Here is a 24,139-nt window from a genome sequence, read left to right as displayed (position 1 = left end):
ATTAATCCGCTAATCCATTAATGGGGCTGTTTAGCACGGGGCTAAATCGCTGGCTTTGAAAGCAGACCAAGGTAGGCCAGCAGCACGGTTTGATTCCCGTACCAGCCTCCCCGAACAGGTGCCGGAATGTGGCGACTAGGGGCTTTTCACAGTAACTTCATTTGAAGCCGACTCGTGACAATAAGCGATTTTCATTTCATTTCATTAGGAAGAAGTTGCGACGTTGTCAGGCCTCAAAGTACGTTTACAACAATTCCAACTTGCACTTGATTCGCACCTTCAACATAGTCAAACCGCCTGAGATTTCGCAGGAGCGAGTCAAGCAGAAATCTGACACTGAGGCATGTCTGGAGATATTGGGTCAGGTGACCAAAAAGTTGGTGGAAGAGGCAGGATTAAGGAGTGTTTTAAAGCAGGGGAGAGAGGTGGAGAAGTTGAGGGAGAAGATTCCAGAGTTTAGGGCCCAGACACATAAAGACAAGGCCGTCGATGGGAGAGTGAAGGAACACACAAGAGGCCAGGTTCAGATGAGCACGGAGATTGCTGAGGGGTGCAGGGCTGAAGGAGGTTAAATAGATAAGGGAAGTGGAAGGATTTGAAAACAAGGAAGGGAATTTTTAAATCGAGGGATAGGGAGCCAATGTGTGTGAGTTAGGACACGGGAGATTTAGAAGCATAGAAAATAGGAGCAGGAGGAGGCCATTCAGCCCATCGAGTCTGCTCTGCTATTCAACATGATCATGGCTGATCCTCAATCTCAACGCGATAATCCAGTACTCTCCCCATATTGGGTTTTACAGGTTCTTTGTCCTATTAGAGTTTTGTCAATCACCCCAAATCCTTCCCTTGGATTATTCCATTCGAAGTTCCCCCAACACGGCAAACATTTCAAACTCACGGCAATTTACTCGCAATTATTAATTCCAGTGTTTATCACTTTATTATTCCTGCCTCTCAGTACCTGCCTAATCACCTCCCATTCCCTGCTGTTACCCTGCCTCCTCTAGACTACATTTCCACACTCAATGCTTCAATCCGTCTCTCCATATTCTGTGTCTGAGCCACAACACTCAGTACTTTGTGAACTTAATGATGGTAGATCTTTGTCTTCCCTCCCACAGCAACCCCGCCACCTCCCCCACATGCACCGCCTACCTGCCCCCCACCACATGCACCGCCTACCTGCCCCCCCCCACATGCACCGCCTACCTGCCCCCCCCCCCACATGCACCGCCTAGCTGCCCTGCCACACCACCCCCCCCCCCCCCCCCCCCCCACATGCATCGCCTACCTACCCCGATATCCCCAGTTGTTAATCCAGTCGGAGGGGAGGAGGGAACATATTCTGCTATGGGACCAGCTAGCTATTCCTCCCATTATTGAAATGATATGAAACTCAAGACAGCTTCTGTGAAGGGCGAATGTTAACCGATCCCCCACCCCCTTCTCCAAGTTAGCAGCCAGGCAGTGAGGATGAAGGTGGAATCCCCAGTCTCTCACTGATCCTGCAGGCTCGCCCTCTAACCTTAGTTCATTTTTGAAGGAGTCTCTCAGCTCAGCTCTCTGGGCCTCTTGGTGTCATTCTATTTAAAGATCATTGTTTATGCTCCATCTGTCCAGGATCAACACTTAAAAAGAGCTCATCTTTCTCTCTCTCTCTCACTCTGTGTCATCACGCAAGACGCCACACTATGAACAGGGTACAGTGAAGATTAAAACTGAGCTCTCGATGTTACAGTAAAAGTGTTAGAAAGTAAACATTGACAGAGAGTGTGGGTGAGGTTCAGCACCCTCCACTTAGTATCAGCCTCCGTACTTCAAAGGAACCCTTTTAACAGTTGGAAACGCTCAGAATCTGTGATCCGAGATCAGCCTAATTCTTGTTGGGTATCGAGTGAAATCGAGGGATCAAAGACGGGTAACTGGAGCTGAAGTACAGATCGGCCAGATAGAAACAGAATGCCAGAACAGGTTGGAAGGGCAGAATAGCCTCCTCTTGTCCCTATCTTGTTGATAAAGTATCGCACAGGAGTCTCCCATCAGTTTGTGTCCCCTCGCTGCTACTGGAGGGGCTTTTCCTGAACCACAGCGTCGGGGAAAGAGCTGAAATGTCTTTCGCGAGCCCGGGATATCCCAAAGTGTTTTACAGCAAGTCAAACATTTTGAAAATGTAGTCATGGTTGCAATGTGGAAAATGTGGCAGCTAATTCCGGCACAGCCAGTTCACATAAAGAGTCAAGGTAAAAATGGACAGCACAGTAACACAGTTGCTTCACAACTCCAGGGTCCCAGGTTCGATTCCCCGCTGGGTCACTGTCTGTGCGGAGTCTGCACGTTCTCCCTGTGTCTGCGTGGGTTTCCTCCGGGTGCTCCGGTTTCCTCCCACAGTCCAAAGATGTGCAGGTTAGGTGGATTGGCCATGCTAAATTGCCCTTAGTGCCCAAAAGGGTTGGGAGGGGCTACTGGATAACCGGGATAGGGTGGAGGTGTGGGCTTGGATAGGGTGCTCTTTCCAAGGGCAGGTGCAGACTCGATGGGCCGAACGGCACTGTAAATTCCAGAATTCGATTAAAAAAATGACCTGATGATTTGTTTGTGTGATGCTGACCGAGGGACACTGGGGAGATCTCCCCTGCTCTTCAGAGTGTTGGCTGTGGGATACTCTTGTGCCCACCAGCAAGTCAGCACCTGCAGCAATGTAGCACTCCCTCAGTCAGGATTTCATGCCCAAGCCTCTGGAGTGGGTCCTGAACCCACAGCTTCCTGACTCAGAGACGAGAGTGCTCTGGCTCAGCCATGGCTGACAACTGCAATGTATGAGATTTCACCCACTCTCCTGTACTTTAACCAGACGCTAATCCTCAGCTGCAAGTCAAGTGCCGATCCTCATTCACTAAGCACACAGCTGGGTTGTAGCAATGGTCAGAAATAGCAATCCTGTATAATTACTCCCTCCCAACCAGCCAGCGCCCCCACCTACCCCAGCCCTCCCTCTAATAGCCAGCCCCTCCCCAACCCAACTCAGCCACCACCTCAGTTTGGTTTGGTTAACTCAACCCTACTCCTCAGTTCGAAGGAGGTGGGAAGAATTTGACTTCCTGGGGCGGTAAGGTTTAACCCATTTCCCTTTTTCTCCTCTATTTCTTTCAGCCCGATGAACAGACGGCAGAGCAAAACGGGACAGATGGCGGCAAATTAACAAAAGTCAGTGCAGAAATGAACACACTCCACTCCACAAGAGGCAAGACACGAGATAATCCTTCCCCTGAACAGCGTTCTTTGCACAGGGCTTTAATTATTTTAGTTTCGCCGGGCAGAGTGAGCCGGGTGACCCGTGATTTGCCCATGTGGAGCCTGATTTGCGGCTCTCGCAGGATTCACCCGTTGCGTCTGGATGTACAATGCCGGGTACAATGCAGCCAGTGAATCGCGCCCTTGCAGTGTGCAAATTAGCTGCTGTATTCCCTCTGGCCGTACGTCATTGGCTGTAAAACGCTTTGAGATATGTTGAGGTTGTGAAAGGTGCCACAGAAATGCAATATTTTCTTTTATATCATAAAAGGCAATCCCAAGAGAATCAATCAAACTGATAGATCGAGCTCATGGTGTTTTGCAGCAGGTATTATTTTCTGCTTGAGAATGCGGAAAACCTGTGTTTATTTAGAAATGGCCCGAGTTCACATACAGTGCTAATACCTTAAAGTGCACACACTGTTGCTATGCAACAAATATGGCTGCCAATTTGCACATGAGCAGAGTGGCGCAGCGGAATGGTGCTTGGCCCATAACCCAGAGGTTGATGGATCGAAACCATCCTTTGCCATGCAATAGCGCATCTGGGCTTTATGGGCAGCACGATAGCACAGTGGTTAGCACTGTTGCTTCACAGCGCCAGGGTCCCAGGTTCAAATTCCCACTTGGGTCACTATCTGTGCGGCGGAGTCTGCACGTTCTCCCCGTGTCTGCGTGGGTTTCCTCCGGGTGCTCCGGTTTCCTCCCCCAAGTCCCGAAAGACGTGCTGTTAGGTAAATTGGACATTCTGAATTCTCCCTCTGTGTACCCGAACAGGCGCCGGAATGTGGCGACTAGGGGATTTTCACAGTAACATCATTGCAGTGTTGATGTAAGCCTGCTTGTGACAATAATAAAGATGATTATAGAAGATGCTGCACAGAAAAGGTCCACATAGTTCATCATGCCTTTCGAGAACTGTACAATTAGTCCCACTCCATTGCTCTTTCCCCGCAGTCTGCAAATTTAAAAGTTCCTGTTGAATCTTCCACTGCTCTGTCAGACAGTCTGGCCGGGATTCTCCGAGCCCGCGCCGGCTCGCGAATCTCCTCTGCTTCCTGACCTTCCTGCCCACAGAACCAGATTCTCCTTAGTTACGCAAGCAAAAGCCCTCATAACCATAAACTCTTCAATTAAATTTACCTTTCGTGCATCTGTTCTGAGAAGAACAACACTTGCTCCAGCCTTCCCACAAACTCAGGATTAGACAAGTCTGTACTCCAGCTCTAACCAGTGTTTTAGAAAGCTTTAGCATAACCTCTGTGTTTTTCCACTCTATTCCCCGATAAATAAATGAAAACAGGAACCCATGTGATTTTTTAATAGCCTTCTCAGCCTTTCCTTCCAACCCCTTTAAAACTGTACCACTTAATTTCTATTCCCTTTCCTCATTCTTGCTACCAGGATGTAGGCCGGGCTTCCCCCAGGAGGATGGGCCTGAGATCAGGGACTCAGAATGCAGGGATGTTCCCTGTTTGCGACGGGCCACGGTTCTAACAAACTGTCACTTTTCACCCAAAGCAGGGAAGGAACTGACAGCAGCCCGGCAGGTCCCGGCCGTGGCGCTGCGGGAGCATGAGCCTGCGGCACTAGGCCTCGCTCACCTGCCCATCACCGCGGTTACCAAATCTGGGGAGAAATTCTCGGCGGAAATGTCAACCAGCTCGACCTCGCGATCGGAAAACCTCAACCAATTGGCGGCAGGCAGGCACCAGACGGAGGGCGTCAGTCAAACTGTGAATCAGGCTGGTGAGTGGAGGCAGAAACTCAGTAATCTCTCCTGCAACTTGCCCGTTTCAGGCCCTGTTCCCTGATACCGACTGGGGTAACTCACTTGTTAAAGAAAGATCAGCTCCTTTCAAGTCTGTGGGACTTCACAAACTGCTTACCGCCAATAAAGTACTGATGCAATGGAGTCACTGTTGTAAAATGGGAACCAAAGCGGCTAATCAGCGCACAGCAAGATCCCACAGACATCCATGTTATAATGACCGATAATCTGTTTTTGTGATTTTTGGATAAAGGATAAATATTGGGCCAGTTCGCTAAGCAGAAATCCTCCTGTAGCTTTTTGAAAAAGTGAAGGGAATTTTTTATACTTACCCGAGAGGCTGACGGGGCCTCAGTTTAATGTCTCATCCAAAAGACAGCACCTCTGACAGTGCGGCACTCCCTCAGTACTGACCCTCTGACAGTGCAGCGCTCCCTCAGTACTGACCTTCTGACAGTGCGGCACTCCCTCAGTACTGACCCTCTGACAGTGCGGCGCTCCCTCAGTACTGACCCTCTGACAGTGCGGCACACCCTCAGTACTGACCTTCTGACAGTGCGGCACTCCCTCAGTACTGACCCTCTGACAGTGCAGCACTCCCTCAGTACTGACCCTCTGACAGTGCGGCACTCCCTCAGTACTGACCCTCTGACAGTGCGGCACTCCCTCAGTACTGACCCTCTGACAGTGCGGCACTCCCTCAGTACTGACCCTCTGACAGTGCGGCGCTCCCTCAGTACTGACCCTCTGACAGTGCAGCGCTCCCTCAGTACTGACCCTCTGACTGTGCAGCACTCCCTCAGTACTGACCCTCTGACAGTGCAGCACTCCCTCAGTACTGACCCTCTGACAGTGCAGCACTCCCTCAGTACTGACCCTCTGACAGTGCAGCACTCCCTCAGTACTGACCCTCTGACAGTGCAGCACTCCCTCAGTACTGACCCTCTGACAGTGCGGCACTCCCTCAGTACTGACCCTCTGACAGCGCAGCACTCCCTCAGTACTGACCCTCTGACAGTGCGGCACTCCCTCAGTACTGACCCTCTGACAGTGTGGCACTCCCTCAGTACTGACCCTCTGACAGTGCAGCACTCCCTCAGTACTGACCCTCTGACAGTGCAGCAATCCCTCAGTACTGACCCTCTGACAGTGCAGCGCTCCCTCAGTACTGACCCTCTGACAGTGCGGCACTCCCCCCGTACTGACCCTCTGACAGTGCAGCACTCCCTCAGTACTGACCTTCTAACAGTGCAGCACTCCCTCAGTACTGACCCTCTGACAGTGCAGCACTCCCTCAGTACTGACCCTCTGACAGTGCGGCACTCCCTCAGTACTGACCCTCTGACAGTGCAGCACTCCCTCAGTACTGACCCTCTGACAGTGCGGGGCTCCCTCAGTACTGACCCTCTGACAGTGCAGCACTCCCTCAGTACTGACCCTCTGACAGTGCGGCACTCCCTCAGTACTGACCCTCTGACAGTGCGGCACTCCCTCAGCACTGACCCTCTGACAGTGCAGCACTCCCTCAGTACTGACCCTCTGACAGTGCGGCACTCCCTCAGTACTGACCCTCTGACAGTGCAGCACTCCCTCAGTACTGACCCTCTGACAGTGCGGCACTCCCCCAGTACTGACCCTCTGACAGTGCAGCACTCCCTCAGTACTGACCTTCTAACAGTGCAGCACTCCCTCAGTACTGACCCTCTGACAGTGCAGCACTCCCTCAGTACTGACCCTCTGACAGTGCGGCACTCCCTCAGTACTGACCCTCTGACAGTGCAGCACTCCCTCAGTACTGACCCTCTGACAGTGCGGGGCTCCCTCAGTACTGACCCTCTGACAGTGCAGCACTCCCTCAGTACTGACCCTCTGACAGTGCGGCACTCCCTCAGTACTGACCCTCTGACAGTGCGGCACTCCCTCAGCACTGACCCTCTGACAGTGCAGCACTCCCTCAGTACTGACCCTCTGACAGTGCGGCACTCCCTCAGTACTGACCCTCTGACAGTGCAGCACTCCCTCAGTACTGACCCTCTGACAGTGCGGGGCTCCCGTGGTATTGCACTGGGAGTGTCTGCCCAGATCATGGAGCCTAATTGTTTGGGTTTCGCATCGATTTACGCAGTGCTGTCCACTGAGGTACAACAGCTCTTTAGTTGGGATTCTAAACCTAGCATCAAACACTGGGGGGGGGGGGGGGTCCGGAGAATCCAGCCCCTTGTTCCGGTACCTGGTGCATTGAAGGCAATCCTGTTGAAGGCTGAGCCTTTGCCTAGTGGTGTGGGTTAATTGCAGGGGGCTGATGCTGGCAGGCTGCTCAGTAATATTTCACAGGGTGAAGTTGAGTTAATGAGTAAAGCAATGTTTGTTCGTTTCAGATCAGGGACACACTGCCTTTATTCCAGGGACGTTGGAGGTGACTAGGATTTTGTTATTTATTCCTGGGATGCGGACATTGTTGGATCGGCCAGAATTCCTTGCCATCCAGAATCGCCCTTCTGTAGACTGCCTATAAAGGTCTCTGAGGCTGTCCACAGTGGGTAAAGAGACGTGTTTGTGATGTGTTCCTGTGGATCCTCATTGCTGCTCCCTCATTGCCTCTTTTTCAGACAAGACTGTCAGTGCGTGTAAGACCGTCTCTTCTGCCAGTTACTCGATGTCCGGTGATGTCCACTCTCCATCCAGGTAGTGACTCAGGGAAATCATCCCAAGCAATCAAACACACTCAGATCTGACCAACTCTACACCCGTGATATAAACTCCTGATTATTGCAGACTCACCACTCTCCAACCTCTTTGTCAACGCTCTCCTGGTGACTCTCCCACATCCGACCCTCTGGGAACATGAGTTCATCCAAAACCCTCTTGCCCACGTCCTGACGCATACCAAGCCCCCTTTACTCACCACCTCTGTGTTCACTGACTCAGGGCCTGACCATTTCTACAGTTGTTTTCAACTCCCCCCATGGCCACCCCTTTCCTCTAATCTCCTCCAGCCCCACAACGCTGCGGGGTCTCTGCATTCCTCTCATTCTGACCTGTTGAGCATCCTTGAATTTAACCACTCCACCATAGGCGGGCGTGTCTTCATCTGTGTGAACCTTAAGCTCTAGAATTCCTTTACTAAACCTCTCCATATCTCTCTCCCCCTTTCAGACGCTCCTTAACAGATTTTGTTCAGCTAGCCTAATTTCTCCTTTATTGGTGTCCTGCTGTCACAGCTTGCTGGCTAAGCTTCCTGGGACGTGTTTTGGGACGACATTCAAGGCCCTTTATAAATGTGAGCAAAGAGTTGAAGCTCCTGGTTCTCTTTGGGGTTGGAAGAGAGTTTGGGAGGGCGGCACAGTGGTTAGCACTGCTGCCTCACGATGCTGAGGACCCCCGGGTTTGATCCCAGCCCTGGGTCACTGTCTGTGTCTGCGTGGGTTTCACCTCCGCAACCCGAGAAGATTGTGCAGGGTAGGTGAATTGGCCACGCTAAATTGCCCTTTCATTGGAAAACAAAAATTGGATACTCTAAATTTATTTTTAAAACAGGACAAGAGTTTAGGGCAGACTGAGGTTTTAAGTAATTCCTGGCACCTGCTGGAAGTTCGGTTTGAGCTCATAAGCTTCACAACTAGAAAGGAAACAGAGAGGAAACAGAGAGAATGTGAAAAGAAAGCTAAAGGGAATGAACACTGCTGCCTCAAAGTGCCAGGGACCCAGGTTAGCACTGATGTATTACCTGTGTTGGTCTAACATCGACTGCAACTGGATGCAGTAAAACGAGAAACAGGCTTCCGACACAGGAGATGGTCCAACACTGTTTTATTGAACCTGTTGATTGCTGCACATAATCTGCTGTGGGTTGACACTCTATTAACCTAATTGATAACCTCCTACTGGCTTGACCAGACTAGCTGTCTATCACATGGTGATGATGTTCATTGGCCTGTGCACTGTGACTATCTCCCTGGCCGTGTCCTGTGAAAGAGAGAGCCTTAATGCCCTGTGGACTTTATAGTGCGGTGTCCTGTCTAGTGATTGGTTGTTCTGTGTCGTGTGTGTTCATTGGTTATCCTGTGTGTCAATCACTGCCGGTCTGCATCTCATGATATACATGAGTGGATATTATGACATCTCCCACTTTTAAAATAAATTTTGGAACGTGGCTGTATATGCATGCATAACTATGTACAAGTGGGGAATGAATGAGCATATGTACATGGGAAGGTGTCTATCGTGCAGACACAGAGCAAACTGAACAAATTTTACAAGATTTAAGTCTATAGATTCAGTCTTTGTGGTGGGCGACGAATTCTCGTCGATCGCCGCAGAGGTGGTGGGGGAGACGCCGGCACCTGGACAGACGGGATGGCTGCCATCTCGGGGGCCTTGTGGACAGGCGGGATGGCTGCCATCTCGGGGGCCTTGTGGACAGGCGGGATGGCTGCCATCTCGGTGGCCTAGTGGACAGGCGGGATGGCTGCCATCTCGGGGGCCTTGTGGACAGGCGGGATGGCTGCCAGATCGGTGGCCTTGTGGACAGGCGGGATGGCTGCTATCTTGGTGGCCTTGTGGACAGGTGGGGTCGCTGCCAGATCAGTGGCCTCGTGGCGCAAGACGTCCGGAGGAGGAATGATGACATGCGGAGAAGTGCGGTTGAGTGATGGGCAGGGAACTTTACACAGCGCCCTCCTGTTGCGCAGTAAAATGGAGCCATCAGCCATTTGGACAATGAAAGACCTGGGAGCAGCCTGTCTGACGACAACAGCTGGGGCTGACCAACCTCCCTCAGGCAGCTGAACGCGAACAACATCATCTGGAGCCAGCGCAGGCAGATCCGTGGCATGAGCATCATACGTGATCTTTTGCTGGCCCCTGGATCGCTGCACCTTCTGCAGCACCGTGAGGCGGTCAAGGTCTGGGACATGGATGGCTGGAACAGACATCCTCAGGTTGTGGTTCATGAGCAACTGCGCCGGAGACAAACCAGTTGACAGAGGGGTCGCCCTGTATGCCAACAGTGCCAGGTTGAAATCCGAGGCTGAGTCTGCAGCCTTGCACAGCAACCGCTTGACAATATGAATCCCTTTCTCAGCCTTCCCGTTTGATTGCTGGTAATGGGGACTGGATGTGATGTTACTAAAGTGGTAGGATCGTGCAAAGTCGGACCACTCTTGGCTGTAGAAACAAGGACCGTTGTCACTCATTACTGTGAGTGGTATCCCATGCCTGGCAAACGTCTCTTTGCGGCTTTGATGATGGACTTGGATGTGAGGTCTGACAGTTTCACCACTTCCGGGAAGCTGGAGAAGTAGTCGACCAGGAGCACGTAATCATGCCCATTGGATCGAAAGAGGTCTATCCCCACCTTGGACCACGGAGAGGTCACGATCTTGTGCTGTTGCAGCGTTTCCTTGGGCTGAGCTGGTTGAAAGTTCTGGCATGTTGTGCAGTTGAGGACCATGTTGGCAATGTCCTGGCTGATGCCAGGCCAGTAAACTGCCTGCTAAGCTCTGCGGCGACATTTCTCGACCCCCAGGTGACCTCATGGATCTGTCTGAGCACCATGGTTTGCATGCTTTGGGGAATGATGATTCTATCTAGTTTAAGAAGGATCCCCTCAACAACCGTCAGCTCGTCCTTAACGTTGAAGAACTGGGGCACTACCCCTTTTGCCAGCCGTGGGCGAGGTGTTGCATCACGCGCTGCAGTAGGGGATCTTTGGCAGTTTCTTTGCGTATTTGCATAACTCGTTCATCAGTGGCTGGGAGGTTGCTGGCACACAGCTGCACCTGTGCTTCAATGTGGCGAATGAAGTCGCCCTGTTCACACGGTGTGGTGACGGATCGGGATAGGGCGTCCGCGACGATCAGCTCCTTACCCGGTGTGTAGACAAGTTCGAAGTCATATCGGCGGAGATGAAGATGAATTCTCTGCAGCCGAGGTGTCATGTCATTTAAATCATTTTGGATTATGTGGACTAAAGGCCTGTGGTCTGTTTCCACCATGAACTTTGGCAGGCCGTATACGTAGTCATGAAACTTGACTGTTCCTGTCCGGAGACCCAAGCACTCCTTTTCGATCTGGGCATACCGTTGTTCGGTCGGAGTCATGGCCCTGGAGGCGTATGCCGCTGGAGCCCAGGACGAGGAGTCACCTCGCTGGAGGAGCACCGCCCCAATGCCGTCCTGGCTTGCGTCTGTGGATATCTTGGTATCCTTGGTTGGGTCAAAGAATGCCAGTACTGAGGCTGTGGTGAGCTTCGCCTTCAGCTCGAGCCACTCCGCTTGATGTGCGGGAAGCCACAGGAACGCTGTCGACTTTTTTACGAGTTGCCGGAGGGCTGTGGTGTGGGTGCCATATTGGGAATGAATTTCCCGAGAAAATTCACCATCCCGAGGGAACGGAGGACCGCCTTTTTGTCCTCTGGGGTCTTCATGGCATTGATTGCCAGCACCTTGTCAGCGTCAGGTTACACACCCTGCTGTGAAATGTGGTCACCCAGAAACTTGATAGCGGACCTACCAAATGAGCATTTGGCCCTGTTGAGCTGGAGGCCGTTTTCATGAATCCTCTGGCAAACTTGTTTGAGGCGAGCGATGTGATCCCCGGGCGTCGAGGACCAGACGATCACGTCGTCCACATAGACTCGCACCCCCTCGATGCCCTCCATCATATACTCCATTATGCGATTAAATACTTCGGAAGCTGATATGATACCAAAAGGCATGCGGTTGTAGCAATAGCGGCTGAACGGAGTGTTAAACGTGCACAGCATCCGACTGGACTCGTCCAGCTGTATCTGCCAGAACCCACGGGAGGCGTCCAGCTTGGTAAAGAATTTGGCATGAGCCATCTCACAGGTTAACTCTTCACGCTTTGGGATCGGGTAGTGCTCCCGCATGATGTTGCGATTCAGGTCTTTGGGATCAATGCAAATGCGGAGTTCACCAGACGGCTTCTTGACGCAGACCATGGAGCTGACCCAGTCTGTTGGTTCTGTGACCTTTGAGATGATGCCCTGGTCTTGGAGCTCTCGTAGCTGCGTTTTCAGACGATCCTTGAGAGGAGCCGGCACCCAGAGCGGTGCATGGATGACTGGGATGGCATTCGGTTTGAGCAATATCTTGTAACGATATGGGAGCGTGCCCATTCCATCAAACACATTGTGGTATTGCGTGAGAATGTCGTCTATCTCAGCCTGGAGATTTACATTGGGCGAGGCAGTCGCCGGTGCCGAGGACATGGCATGGACGTGCTGGACCAGATTTAGGTGTTTGCATGCGCGAGCACCAAGCAGGGATGCCTTGTCAGGCCGGACAATCTCGAATCGTAACGTCACTGTGATTGCCTTGTGAGATACACCTAGCTGACACGATCCACTGGCAGCTATGGCATTGCCATTGTAGTCAAGGAGCTGGCAGGCTGGTGGAAGAATGCTAGGTTGGACTCGGATGCTGTTGAGGTCCGACTGTGATATGAGGTTTGCAGATGCGCCAGTGTCCAATTAAATCGGATGCGAGATTGGTTAACCGTGACGACAGCACACCACTCGTCGTCAGGATCCACAGTGAGGATTGAAAGGCGGTTTGCAGGCACGGTGGAGGCCAGCTCGTGCCTGGTGATTATGCCCACCCGGTATGGAGACTCGAGGCAGTCAGCATTGGGGTCCGTTGGGCTGTCGGGATCCGAATCCTACATGCCTTGTTTTACGCAGCAGACACGTTTGCGCTGCAGCTGGGATCGCTGGCTGTTGGTCGGTGGAGTGGACCTGCATAAGGCCGCGTAATGCCCAGGCTTTCCACACTGTGGGCATTGCCTTCCTTTGGCTGGACATTGCAGCTTTAAATGGGCGGAGCCACAATTTGGACACGTTATAACGCTGACGTCAGCACGTTCTGTGCGCCATCGCGCATGCGCAGTGCGGTCGGCTGACGTTCGCACATGCGCATCGGGATCTTCGGCCTCATCGTTCCCCCGGTCGTGGCGCGCATACGTATGGACCCGGGAAAAGCGCGTGAAACAGCCACTCTCCTCGATGCTCAGGCCTTGCATTGTTGCGATGGCCTGCACCCTTTCTGCCTCGTGGGAGGCTAGTTTTGCAGTTTCTGCCGCCCTGATGTGGGAGTAACGATTCCTGGCATGCTCATGGACAACGCACGTTTCGATGGCAACGGAGGGTCAACTGTTTGATTTTGAGGAGCTGCTCCCGCACGGAGTCGGACTGGACCCCGAAAACGATCTGATCCCGGATCATGGAATCAGCCGTCAAGTCATAATTACATGACTGCGCTAGGATGTGGAGATGGGTCAGGAAAGACTGAAAAGGTTCATCCTTACCCTGAAGCCTCTGTTAGAAGATGTACCGTTCAAAGCTCTCATTCACCTCAATGTCGCAGCGATTGTCAACTATCAGCAGAACCGTCTTGAACCTCGTCTTGTCTTCGCCATCGGCAAACGTGAGCGAGTTATAGATGTGGATGGCATAGTCCCCCGCAGTCGACAGGAACAGCACGATTTTTCGGGCGTCCGCTGCTGCCTCGAGGTCGGAGGCCTCGATATACAGGAGGAACGTCTGTTTTAAGACTTTCCAGTCGGCGCCAAATTTGCCGGAGATCCGGAGTTGCGGAGGAGGTTGGATCTTTTCCATGCCACTGGATGGCTGCTTGCTGGTCGTTGCAGATTCACTCGAGGTAGGTTCATTAGAGTTAATAGCTCTCTGGTACCATGATGTGTTATCTGTGTTGGTCTAACATCGACTGCAACTGGATGCAGTAAAACGAGAAACAGGCTTCCGACACAGGAGATGTTTTATTGAACCTGTTGATTGCTGTACATAATCTGCTGTGGGTTGACACTCTATTAACCTAACTGATAACCTCCTACTGGCTTGACCAGACTAGCTCTCTATCACATGGTGATGATGTTCATTGGCCTGTGCACTGTGACTATCTCCCTAGCCGTGTCCTGTGAGAGAGGGAGAACCTTAATGCCCTGTGGGCTTTATAGTGGGGTGTCCTGTCTGGTGATTGATTGTTCTGTGTCGTGTGAGTTCATTGGTTATCCTGTGTGTCAATCACTGCCTGTCTGCATCTCATGATATACATGAATGGATATTATGACAAGCACTGCTGCCTCAAAGTGCCAGGGACCTAGGTTAACACTACTGCCTCACAGTGCCAGGGACCCGGGTTAACACTGCTGCCTCACAGTGCCAGGGACCCGGGTTAACACTGCTGTCTCACAGTGCCAGGGACCCGGGTTAACACTGCTGCCTCACAGTGCCAGGGACCTGGGTTAACACTGCTGCCTCACAGTGCCAGGGACCCGGGTTAACACTGCTGCCTCACAGTGCCAGGGACCTGGGTTAACACTGCTGCCTCACAGTGCCAGGGACCCGGGTTAACTCTCCTGTCTCACAGTGCCAGGGACCCGGGTTAACACTGCTGTCTCACAGTGCCAGTGACCCAGGTTGGCACTGCTGTCTCATAGTGCCAGGGACCTGTGTTAACACTGCTGCCTCACAGTGCCAGGGACCCAGGTTAACACTGCTGTCTCACAGTGCCAGGGACCCGGGTTAACACTGCTGTCTCACAGTGCCAGGGACCCGGGTTAACACTGCTACCTTACAGTGCCAAGGACCCAGGTTAGCACTGCTGCCTCACAGTGCCAGGTACCCGAGTTAACACTGCTGTCTCACAGTGCCAGGGACCCGGTTAACACTGATGTCTCACAGTGCCAGGGACCTGGTTAACACTGCTGCCTCACAGTGCCAGGGACCCGGGTTAACGTTGCTGCCTCACAGTGCCAGGGACCCGGGTTAACACTGCTGCCTCACAGTGCCAGGGACTCGGGTTAACACTGCTGCCTCACAGTGCCAGAGACCCAGGTTGGCACTGCTGCTTCACAGCGCCAGGGACCCGGGTTAACACTGCTGCCTCACAGCGCCAAGGACTCAGGTTAGCACTGCTGCCTCACAGTGCCAGGGATCCGGGTTAGCACTGCTGCCTCACAGTGCCAGGGACCTAGGTTAACACTACTGCCTCACAGTGCCAGGGACCCGGGTTAACACTGCTGCCTCACAGTGCCAGGGACCCGGGTTAACACTGCTGTCTCACAGTGCCAGGGACCCGGGTTAACACTGCTGCCTCACAGTGCCAGGGACCTGGGTTAACACTGCTGCCTCACAGTGCCAGGGACCCGGGTTAACACTGCTGCCTCACAGTGCCAGGGACCTGGGTTAACACTGCTGCCTCACAGTGCCAGGGACCCGGGTTAACTCTCCTGTCTCACAGCGCCAGGGACCCGGGTTAACACTGCTGTCTCACAGTGCCAGTGACCCAGGTTGGCACTGCTGTCTCATAGTGCCAGGGACCTGTGTTAACACTGCTGCCTCACAGTGCCAGGGACCCAGGTTAACACTGCTGTCTCACAGTGCCAGGGACCCGGGTTAACACTGCTGTCTCACAGTGCCAGGGACCCGGGTTAACACTGCTACCTTACAGTGCCAAGGACCCAGGTTAGCACTGCTGCCTCACAGTGCCAGGTACCCGAGTTAACACTGCTGTCTCACAGTGCCAGGGACCCGGTTAACACTGATGTCTCACAGTGCCAGGGACCTGGTTAACACTGCTGCCTCACAGTGCCAGGGACCCGGGTTAACGTTGCTGCCTCACAGTGCCAGGGACCCGGGTTAACACTGCTGCCTCACAGTGCCAGGGACTCGGGTTAACACTGCTGCCTCACAGTGCCAGAGACCCAGGTTGGCACTGCTGCTTCACAGCGCCAGGGACCCGGGTTAACACTGCTGCCTCACAGCGCCAAGGACTCAGGTTAGCACTGCTGCCTCACAGTGCCAGGGATCCGGGTTAGCACTGCTGCCTCACAGTGCCAGGGACCCGGGTTAACACTGCTGCCTCACAGTGCCAGGGACCCGGGTTAACACGGCTGTCTCACAGTGCCAGGGACCCGTGTTAACACTGCTGTCTCACAGTGCCAGGGACCCGGGTTAACACGGCTGTCTCACAGTGCCAGGGACCCGTGTTAACACTGCTGCCTCACAGTGCCACGGTCCCGGGTTAACACTGCTGTCTCACAGAGCTAGGGACCCGGGTTAACACTGCTGCCTCACAGTGCCAGGGACCCGGGTTAACACTGCTGTCTCACAGCGCCAGGGACCCGGGTTAACACTGCTGACTCACTGTGCCGGTGACCCAGGTTGGCACTGCTGTCTCACAGTGCCAGGGACCCGGGTTAACACTGCTGACTCACTGTGCCGGTGACCCAGGTTGGCACTGCTGTCTCACAGTGCCAGGGACCCGGGTTAACACTGCACCGTCACTGTGCCAGGGACCCGGGTTAACACTGCTGTCTCACAGTACCAGGGACCCGGGTTAACACTGCTGTCTCACAGTGCCAGGGACCCGGGTTAGCACTGCTGCCTCACAGCGCCAGGGACCCGGGTTAACACTGCTGTCTCACAGTGCCAGGGACCCGGGTTAGCACTGCTGCCTCACAGCGCCAGGGACCCAGGTTAGCACTGCTGCCTCACAGCGCCATGGACCTGGGTTAACACTGCTGTCTCACAGTGACAGGGACCCGGGTTAGCACTGCTGCCTCACAGCGCCAGGGACCCAGGTTAGCACTGCTGCCTCACAGTGCCAGGGACCCAGGTTAACACTGCTGTCTCACAGTGCCAGGGACCCGGGTTAGCACTGCTGCCTCACAGCGCCTGGGCCCTGGGTTCAGTTTCGGCCTTGGGTGACTCTGTGAAGTTTACACCTTCTCCCCGTGTCTGCGTGGGTTTCCTCCGGGTGCTCCGGTTTCCTCCCACAGTCCAAAGATGTGCAGGTTAAGTGGATTGGCTGTGCTAAACTGCCCCTTAGTATTCATGGATGTGCAGGTTAGGTGGGTTAATAAGGTTGAGTGGATCAGCAGTGGAGTGGGCCTATGTAGGGTGATTTTTCAGAGGGTTAGTGCAGACTCGATAGGCTGAATGGCATCCTTCTGCGCAGCAGGAATTTCAATGGTTCTCTGAATTCTCCATGTTTATTGCTTCTTCCAAGAAAGGGAGTCGTCCCTACTTGGAACTGAGCAGAATTTGAAGGCTGCTTTCACACAGTGAGTCTGTATCTTGGCTCTACAACGACCGGGAGAGCTGGGTTTTCTGAAGACTCAACTCCCACGCAGAGCCTGATCAGCTCTCATTAAGCTGATCCCAAATCTGTTTGAAACATGAAAACCATTCACACTTCACTGGCCGGCCACTAAAAGGATTAAGATGATCGCAACAAGAACTGAAGAGGGTTCGGAAAAGGTCAACAACGAGGGTGATTAGTACATGGAATGCTCGACGACCAACTTCTGTTAAAGTAGAATAAAAGCAAAATACTGTGGATGCTGGAAGTGCAAACAGTAAATGCTGGGAAAAAGTCAGCAGGTCTGGCAGCATCTGCAGAGAGTGGGAACATTTAGCGTCTCCGGACTCATTAGGAACAGGAGGCCGCCTGCCCCTCGAGTCTGATCCACCATTCAAGAAGTTAATGGGCCGATTTGATTGTGGCCTCGACCCCACATTCCTGCCGACCCCCCCGATGACTTTTCATTGTGTACTCAGGGTGTTTCTGGCGTTTCCTCACTAGCAGCGGAGCAGGGGTACTTTAAGAGACCAATCACAATAAACCGGTTGGCCCTTTGCTTGTCACACAGCAGCCTGTAGCGTTAACATCTTCTCAATAAAGCTCTCCGGTTGTGTGTACCTGTGAGCCCCGTAGACATAATTTTAAAACCGCTACATTAAAAACTGGCGACGAGAGCAGCTTCTGTAGGCACCCGAGGAAAAAAAAATGATTAAAATCATCGTTACATGAAAACTGGCGACAGGGGAGAAACAAACAACCATCGCAGCCACTGGAGGAACCGAGAAATCATTGAGGAATCCTCAGAAAACTGTTTTGGAAAGAAGGCCCGCCACATGCTCTTCCCGAAACAATCCGTAACAGTAACGCGTGTGCCGTGAGTAGCAAATACCCTGAAATAACAAACTTGGAGCTGAGGGTGTTGCAAAGCATAAATGGGAAACAGGCTGAGCTTAGGTTTGCCTGGTCTTGGGGAGAAAGGTAGTGCTAGAAATTTGTGGCACTTTGTGTACACTGTCATGTGAGAGTACCTTTAAGAAATGGATGTTTAAGCAATGTACCTTTAAGAAATGGAGCAGCTCATATTACTGAAGTGATGAGATCACTTCTGCTTTTTGGGGAGTTTTGGTTTTAGTTTTGAGAAAAGAGCTTGGGTGTATTTGTGTTTGCAGTGAGCTGGATCTGCTGTGATCTCTGCCAGGAAAGACTATCTCTGAATCATTTGGGTGATTTAAACTCATAACAGTAATGTCTTTAACCTGATGTGTCTCTGTTTAAAGGTGTTAAGTCTTTTGGAGGTTTGAAGGAACATTTTGAGGGATTATTTAGTGTTGTATTATTTTCGGGGTTATCTTTGAAGTCAGGGGTGTTAAGGGATCCAACGTTTATTTAAAAAGGTTAAGTTGAATTCATGGAATAAACATTGTTTTGTGTTTAAAAACCCACGTGTCCTTAATTGTAATACCACACCTGGAGAACAAGCCGTGTGCTTCAAAAGCAACAATACGTTAAAGGGAGAAGTGGGTTGAACTCCATGATACATTTTGGGGTTCTGAAAACACCACTCCCATAACAACACACAGGTCCTTCCATGGAGAAAAATGATGGAAGTTTTTGGCACCATGGGACTGTTTGATGAGAACACCACGTGACCGGAGCTCCTATGCAGAGAGATGTGACTATTGTGTCTAAGCAAACAAGATAGCAGCAGGTATAAAAGTCCCAACTTTCCTTTTTTAAAATAAATTTAGAGTAACCTATTCAATTTTTCCAATTAAGGGGCAATTTAGCGTTGCCAATCCACCTACCCTGCACATAGAACAGTACAGCACAGAACAGGCCCTTCGGCCCTCAATGTTGTGCCGAGCCATGATCACCCTACTCAAACCCACGTATCCACCCTATACCCGTAACCCAACAACCCCCCCCTTAACCTTACATTTATTAGGACACTACGGGCAATTTAGCATGGCCAATCCACCTAACCCGCACATCTTTGGACTGTGGGAGGAAACCGGAGCACCCGGAGGAAACCCACGCACACAGGGGGAGGACGTGCAGACTCCACACAGACAGTGACCCAGCCGGGAATCGAACCTGGGACCCTGGAGCTGTGAAGCATTTATGCTAACCACCATGCTACCCTGCTGCCCCATCTTTGGGTTGTGGGGGCGAAACCCACGAAGACACGGGGAGAATGTGTAAACTCCACACGGACTGTGACCCAGAGACGGGATCGAACCTGAGATCTCGGCGCCGTGAGGCAACAGGGCTAACCCACTGTGCCACCGTGCTGCCCAAAAGTCCCAACTTTCCTGAGCACCATGGGGTAAAAACATTCACCTCCTGAGGAATCTGGTACAGCTGGAAAAGTCAGACACAAAAACATACGATGAAATAGTGGAAATATTGCAGGGTCACTCGTCACAAAAACCGTTAGTGACCGCAGGAAGGTTTATGTTTCATAAGCGCAGCCAAATAGAATTTGAATCGATTGCAGTTTGTAGCTACCCTGAAATGACTGGCTGAACACTGCAAATGCGGGGATGTGTTAAATGATACCATCAGAGATAGATTAGTCTGTGGTTTAAGGAGCGAAGCTATTCAAAAGCGGTTGTTAACTGAGAGCAACCTGACCTTAAAGAAAGCTTTGGAAGTTGTTGCATCCATGGAATTAACATCCAAAGAAGCTCAACATTTGAGATTGAGCACAAGAATTCACAAGATATCGGACGAAACTCGAACACAGACACAGACTCACACTTGCCACACGTGTGCAAAAACGGGGCTCTCAGCTGCAGATTGTTGTTGCAAAGACATCATGTGCAGGAATTGTGGCAGAAAGGCCACATTGAGTGTGACTGTTAGAAAAAGAAACAAGCTTCAGGCAAAAGTTGCATAAAGCAAGAGCCAATGGGAATGGGAAACGTGATTTATTTAGATTTCCAGAAGGCCTTTGACAAGGAGATTGTTAAATAAATTAAGAGCTCATGGTGTTCAGGGTAAGATCCTGGCATAGATAGAGGATTGGCTGATTGGCAGAAGGTAGAGAGTGGGGATAAAGGGTATTTTTTCAGGATGGCGACTAGTGGTGTGTCTCAGGGGTCTGTGCTGGGACCACAATTTTTTACAATATACATTAAGATCTGGAAGAAGGAACTGACGGCACTGTTGCTAAATTTGCAGATTATACAAAGATCTGTAGAGGGTCAGGTAGTATTGAGGAAGCAAGGGGGCTGCAGAAGGATTTGGACAGGCTAGGAGAGTGGGCAATGAAATGGCAGATGAAATACAGTGTGGAAAAGTGTGAGGTTATGCACTATGGAAAGAGGAATTTAGGCATAGACTATTTTCTAAATGGGGAAATGCTTCAGAAATCAGAAGCACAAAGGGACTTGGGAGTCCTTGTTCACGATTCTCTTGTAAGGTTAACGTGCAGGTTCAGTCGGCAGTTAGGAAGGCAAATGCAATGTTAGCATTCATGTCGAGAGGGCTAGAATACAGGGCCAGGGATGTACTTCTGAGGCTGTATAAGGCTCTGGTCAGACCCCATTTGGAATATTGTGAGCAGTTTTGGACCCCCTATCTAAGGAAAGATGTGCTGGCCTTGGAAAGGGTCCAAAGGAATGATCTCTGGAATGAAGAGCTTGTCGTATGAGGAACAGTTGAGGACTCTGGGTCTGGACTTGTTGGAGTTTAGAAGGATGAGGGGGGTTCTTATTGAAACTTACAGGATACAGCGAGGCCTGGATAGAGTTGATGTGGAGAGGATGTTTCCACTTGTAGCAAAAACTAGAACCAGAGGACACAATCTCAAACTAAAGGGACGATCCTTTAAAACAGAGATGAGGAGGAATTTCTTCAGCCAGAAGGTGGTGAATCTGTGGAACTCTTTGCCGCAGAAGGCTGTGGAGGCCAAATCACTGAGTGTCTTTAAGATAGAGATAGATAGGTTCTTGATCAATAAGGGGATCAGGGGATACGGGGAGAAGGCAAGAGAATGGGGATGAGAAAAATGGCGGAGCAGACTCGATGGGCCGAATGGCCTAATTCTGCTCCTTTGTCTTATGGGAAACTGAAAAAAGGAATAAATGTCGACGTGGTACAATGGAGAAGGAACTCAATTCACAGCCCGAAGATGAACTGCCATTAAAGGCACTATTGCCGGTGAAACAAACCATTACTGGGTCACTCTATTACTGGACGGTCAGCTGGTGAAGATGGAGGTGGACAGTGAGGCAGCTGACTTGTTGGAGACTGTTTACCGACCTATTGTGCTGCAAGCCTCAACGATAGTGTTAAAAACCTACACTGAAGAAGTGGTTCCATTGAGGGGCCGTATTAATTAACAGTGCAATTAAATGGACAGACGAAAGATAGTCAAAGGAAATTATTTGACACTAATGGGAAGAACTGGGGCAGCACGGTGGTGCAGTGGGTTAGCCCATCAGCCTCACGGTGCCGAGGTCCCAGGTTCGATCCTAGCTCTGGGTCACTGTCCGTGTGGAGTTTTCACATTCTCCCCGTGTGTGCGTGGGTTTCACCCCCACAACCCAAAAATAAAAATGTGCAGGGCGGTGGATTGGCCACGCTAAATTGCCCCTTAATTGGAAAAAATGAATTGGATACTCTAAATTTATTTTTAAAAAACTAATGGGAAGAACTTGGCTGGAAAAGATCAGATTAAATTGGGCCAAAGTAAATCACATGACAGGTGCTGAATCAGGTCTACCCAAAATCTTGAAGTGATATGCGATTGTCTTCAATGGTGAAGCACTCTGATACTCCTTCTTTACTCCTTTCGTGTCCCCAGCATTTTTACTTAATCAAACACTTTAACACAGATCCAACACATTGTGGGCAGCACGGTAGCACAGTGGTTTGCACAAATGCGTCACAGCTCCAGGCTCCCAGGTTCGATTCCCCGCTGGGTCACTCTTGCAGTGTCAGCAAGGGTTCAATGGGCTGAATTATTTCCTTCAATACAGAAACCCTCTATCTCCGCACACCCGTGTTGGAGAATCTGCTGTGTTCCTACGCTGTCACTTACTTACAACCCTGTTTCCCCGCAGTGTACTCAATCTTTATCCAGACCCAGCTACCAAATCCCGATCCCCCCCTCCGACCCAGCCTCGACAGGGCGAGAAGCGCCCAGTGCTGATGAGGTCACAGACACTGCCCCGGACATCCGGAACGCAATCCAGGAAGGCTCTCTTCGAAAAGTTTGAACACGAAGGTACACGGTAAGGCCATCTCTGATTCTTGCATCTTACAGCCTGCGGGAGAACAGGGGTCACCTACACTGATAGGACAAGCCACTTTAGGCAGCAGACTCTGCACTTAGGGAGAAATTAATCCAAACCTCACTCAAGAAACTTGAGCACAAAATCCAGACTGACACACCCAGTGCAAGTACTGAGGGATTGCCGCACTGTCAAAGGGTCAGTACTGAGGGAGTGCCGCACTGTCAAAGGGTCAGTACTGAGGGAGAGCCGCACTGTCAGAGGGTCAGTACTGAGGGAGTGCTGCACTGTCAGAGGGTCAGTACTGAGGGAGCGCCGCACTGTCAGAGGGTCAGTACTGAGGGAGTGCTGCACTGTCAGAGGGTCAGTACTGAGGGAGTGCCGCACTGTCAGAGGGTCAGTACTGAGGGAGTGCTGCACTGTCAGAGGGTCCGTACTGAGGGAGTGCCGCACTGTCAGAGGGTCAGTACTGAGGGAGTGCCGCACTGTCAGAGGGTCAGTACTGAGGGAGTGCCGCACTGTCAAAGGGTCAGTACTGAGGGAGTGCAGCACTGTCAGAGGGTCAGTACTGAGGGAGTGCTGCACTGTCAGAGGGTCCGTACTGAGGGAGTGCCGCACTGTCAGAGGGTCAGTACTGAAGGAGTGCCGCACTGTCAGAGGGTCAGTACTGAGGGAGTGACGCACTGTCAGAGGGTCAGTACTGAGGGAGTGCCGCACTGTCAGAGGGTCAGTACTAAGGGAGTGCTGCACTGTCAGAGGGTCAGTACTGAGGGAGTGCCGCACTGTCAGAGGGTCAGTGCTGAGGGAGTGCGCACTGTCAGAGGGTCAGTACTGAGGGAGTGCTGCACTGTCAGAGGGTCAGTACTGAGGGAGTGCCACACTGTCAGAGGGTCAGTACTGAGGGAGGGCAGCACTGTCAGAGGGTCAGTACTGAGGGAGTGCCACACTGTCAGAGGGTCAGTACTGAGGGAGGGCAGCACTGTCAGAGGGTCAGTACTGAGGCAGTGCTGCACTGTCAGAGGGTCAGTACTGAGGGAGTGCTGCACTGTCAGAGGGTCAGTGCTGAGGGAACGCTGCACTGTCAGAGGGTCAGAACTGAGGGAGCGCTGCACTGTCAGAGGGTCAGTACTGAGGGAGTGCTGCACAGTAAGAGGGTCAGTGCTGAGGGAGTGCTGCTATGTCAGAGGGTCAGTACTGAGGGAGTGCTGCACTGTCAGAGGGTCAGTACTGAGGGAGTGCTGCACTGTCAGAGGGTCAGTACTGAGGGAGTGCCGCACTGTCAGAGGGTCAGTACTGAGGGAGTGCCGAACTGTCAGAGGGTCAGTACTGAGGGAGTGCCGCACAGTCAGAGGGTCAGTACTGAGGGAGTGACGCACTGTCAGAGGGTCAGTACTGAGGGAGTGCTGCACTGTCAGAGGGTCAGTACTGAGGGAGGGCAGCACTGTCAGAGGGTCAGTACTGAGGGAGGGCAGCACTGTCAGGGGGTCAGTACTGAGGCAGTGCTGCACTGTCAGAGGGTCAGAACTGAGGGAGCGCTGCACTGTCAGAGGGTCAGTACTGAGGGAGTGCTGCACAGTAAGAGGGTCAGTGCTGAGGGAGTGCTGCTATGTCAGAGGGTCAGTACTGAGGGAGTGCTGCACTGTCAGAGGGTCAGTACTGAGGGAGTGCTGCACTGTCAGAGGGTCAGTACTGAGGGAGTGCCGCACTGT

General features: G+C 51.9%; 1 protein-coding gene across 2 annotated transcripts in view; it reads left to right on the top strand.

Moving 5' to 3' along the window:
- The window catches only part of smtnl (smoothelin, like), a 56,851-nt gene that overhangs the window by 23,208 nt on the left and 9,504 nt on the right, over window positions 1-24,139 (top strand). For both annotated transcript variants that reach the window (XM_038814740.1, XM_038814742.1), the window contains 4 exons: window positions 3,151-3,241; window positions 4,816-5,040; window positions 7,672-7,747; window positions 22,260-22,430. In XM_038814740.1, the coding sequence (XP_038670668.1) occupies window positions 3,151-3,241; window positions 4,816-5,040; window positions 7,672-7,747; window positions 22,260-22,430 (563 nt within the window). The remainder of the gene's footprint in view (window positions 1-3,150; window positions 3,242-4,815; window positions 5,041-7,671; window positions 7,748-22,259; window positions 22,431-24,139) is intronic.

Source organism: Scyliorhinus canicula, chromosome 12 (assembly GCF_902713615.1).
Source record: "Scyliorhinus canicula chromosome 12, sScyCan1.1, whole genome shotgun sequence".
Taxonomy (NCBI): Eukaryota; Metazoa; Chordata; class Chondrichthyes; order Carcharhiniformes; family Scyliorhinidae; genus Scyliorhinus; species Scyliorhinus canicula.
Note: the sequence above shows the minus strand (reverse complement) of the source record. Positions and strands in the feature narration are given on the sequence as shown.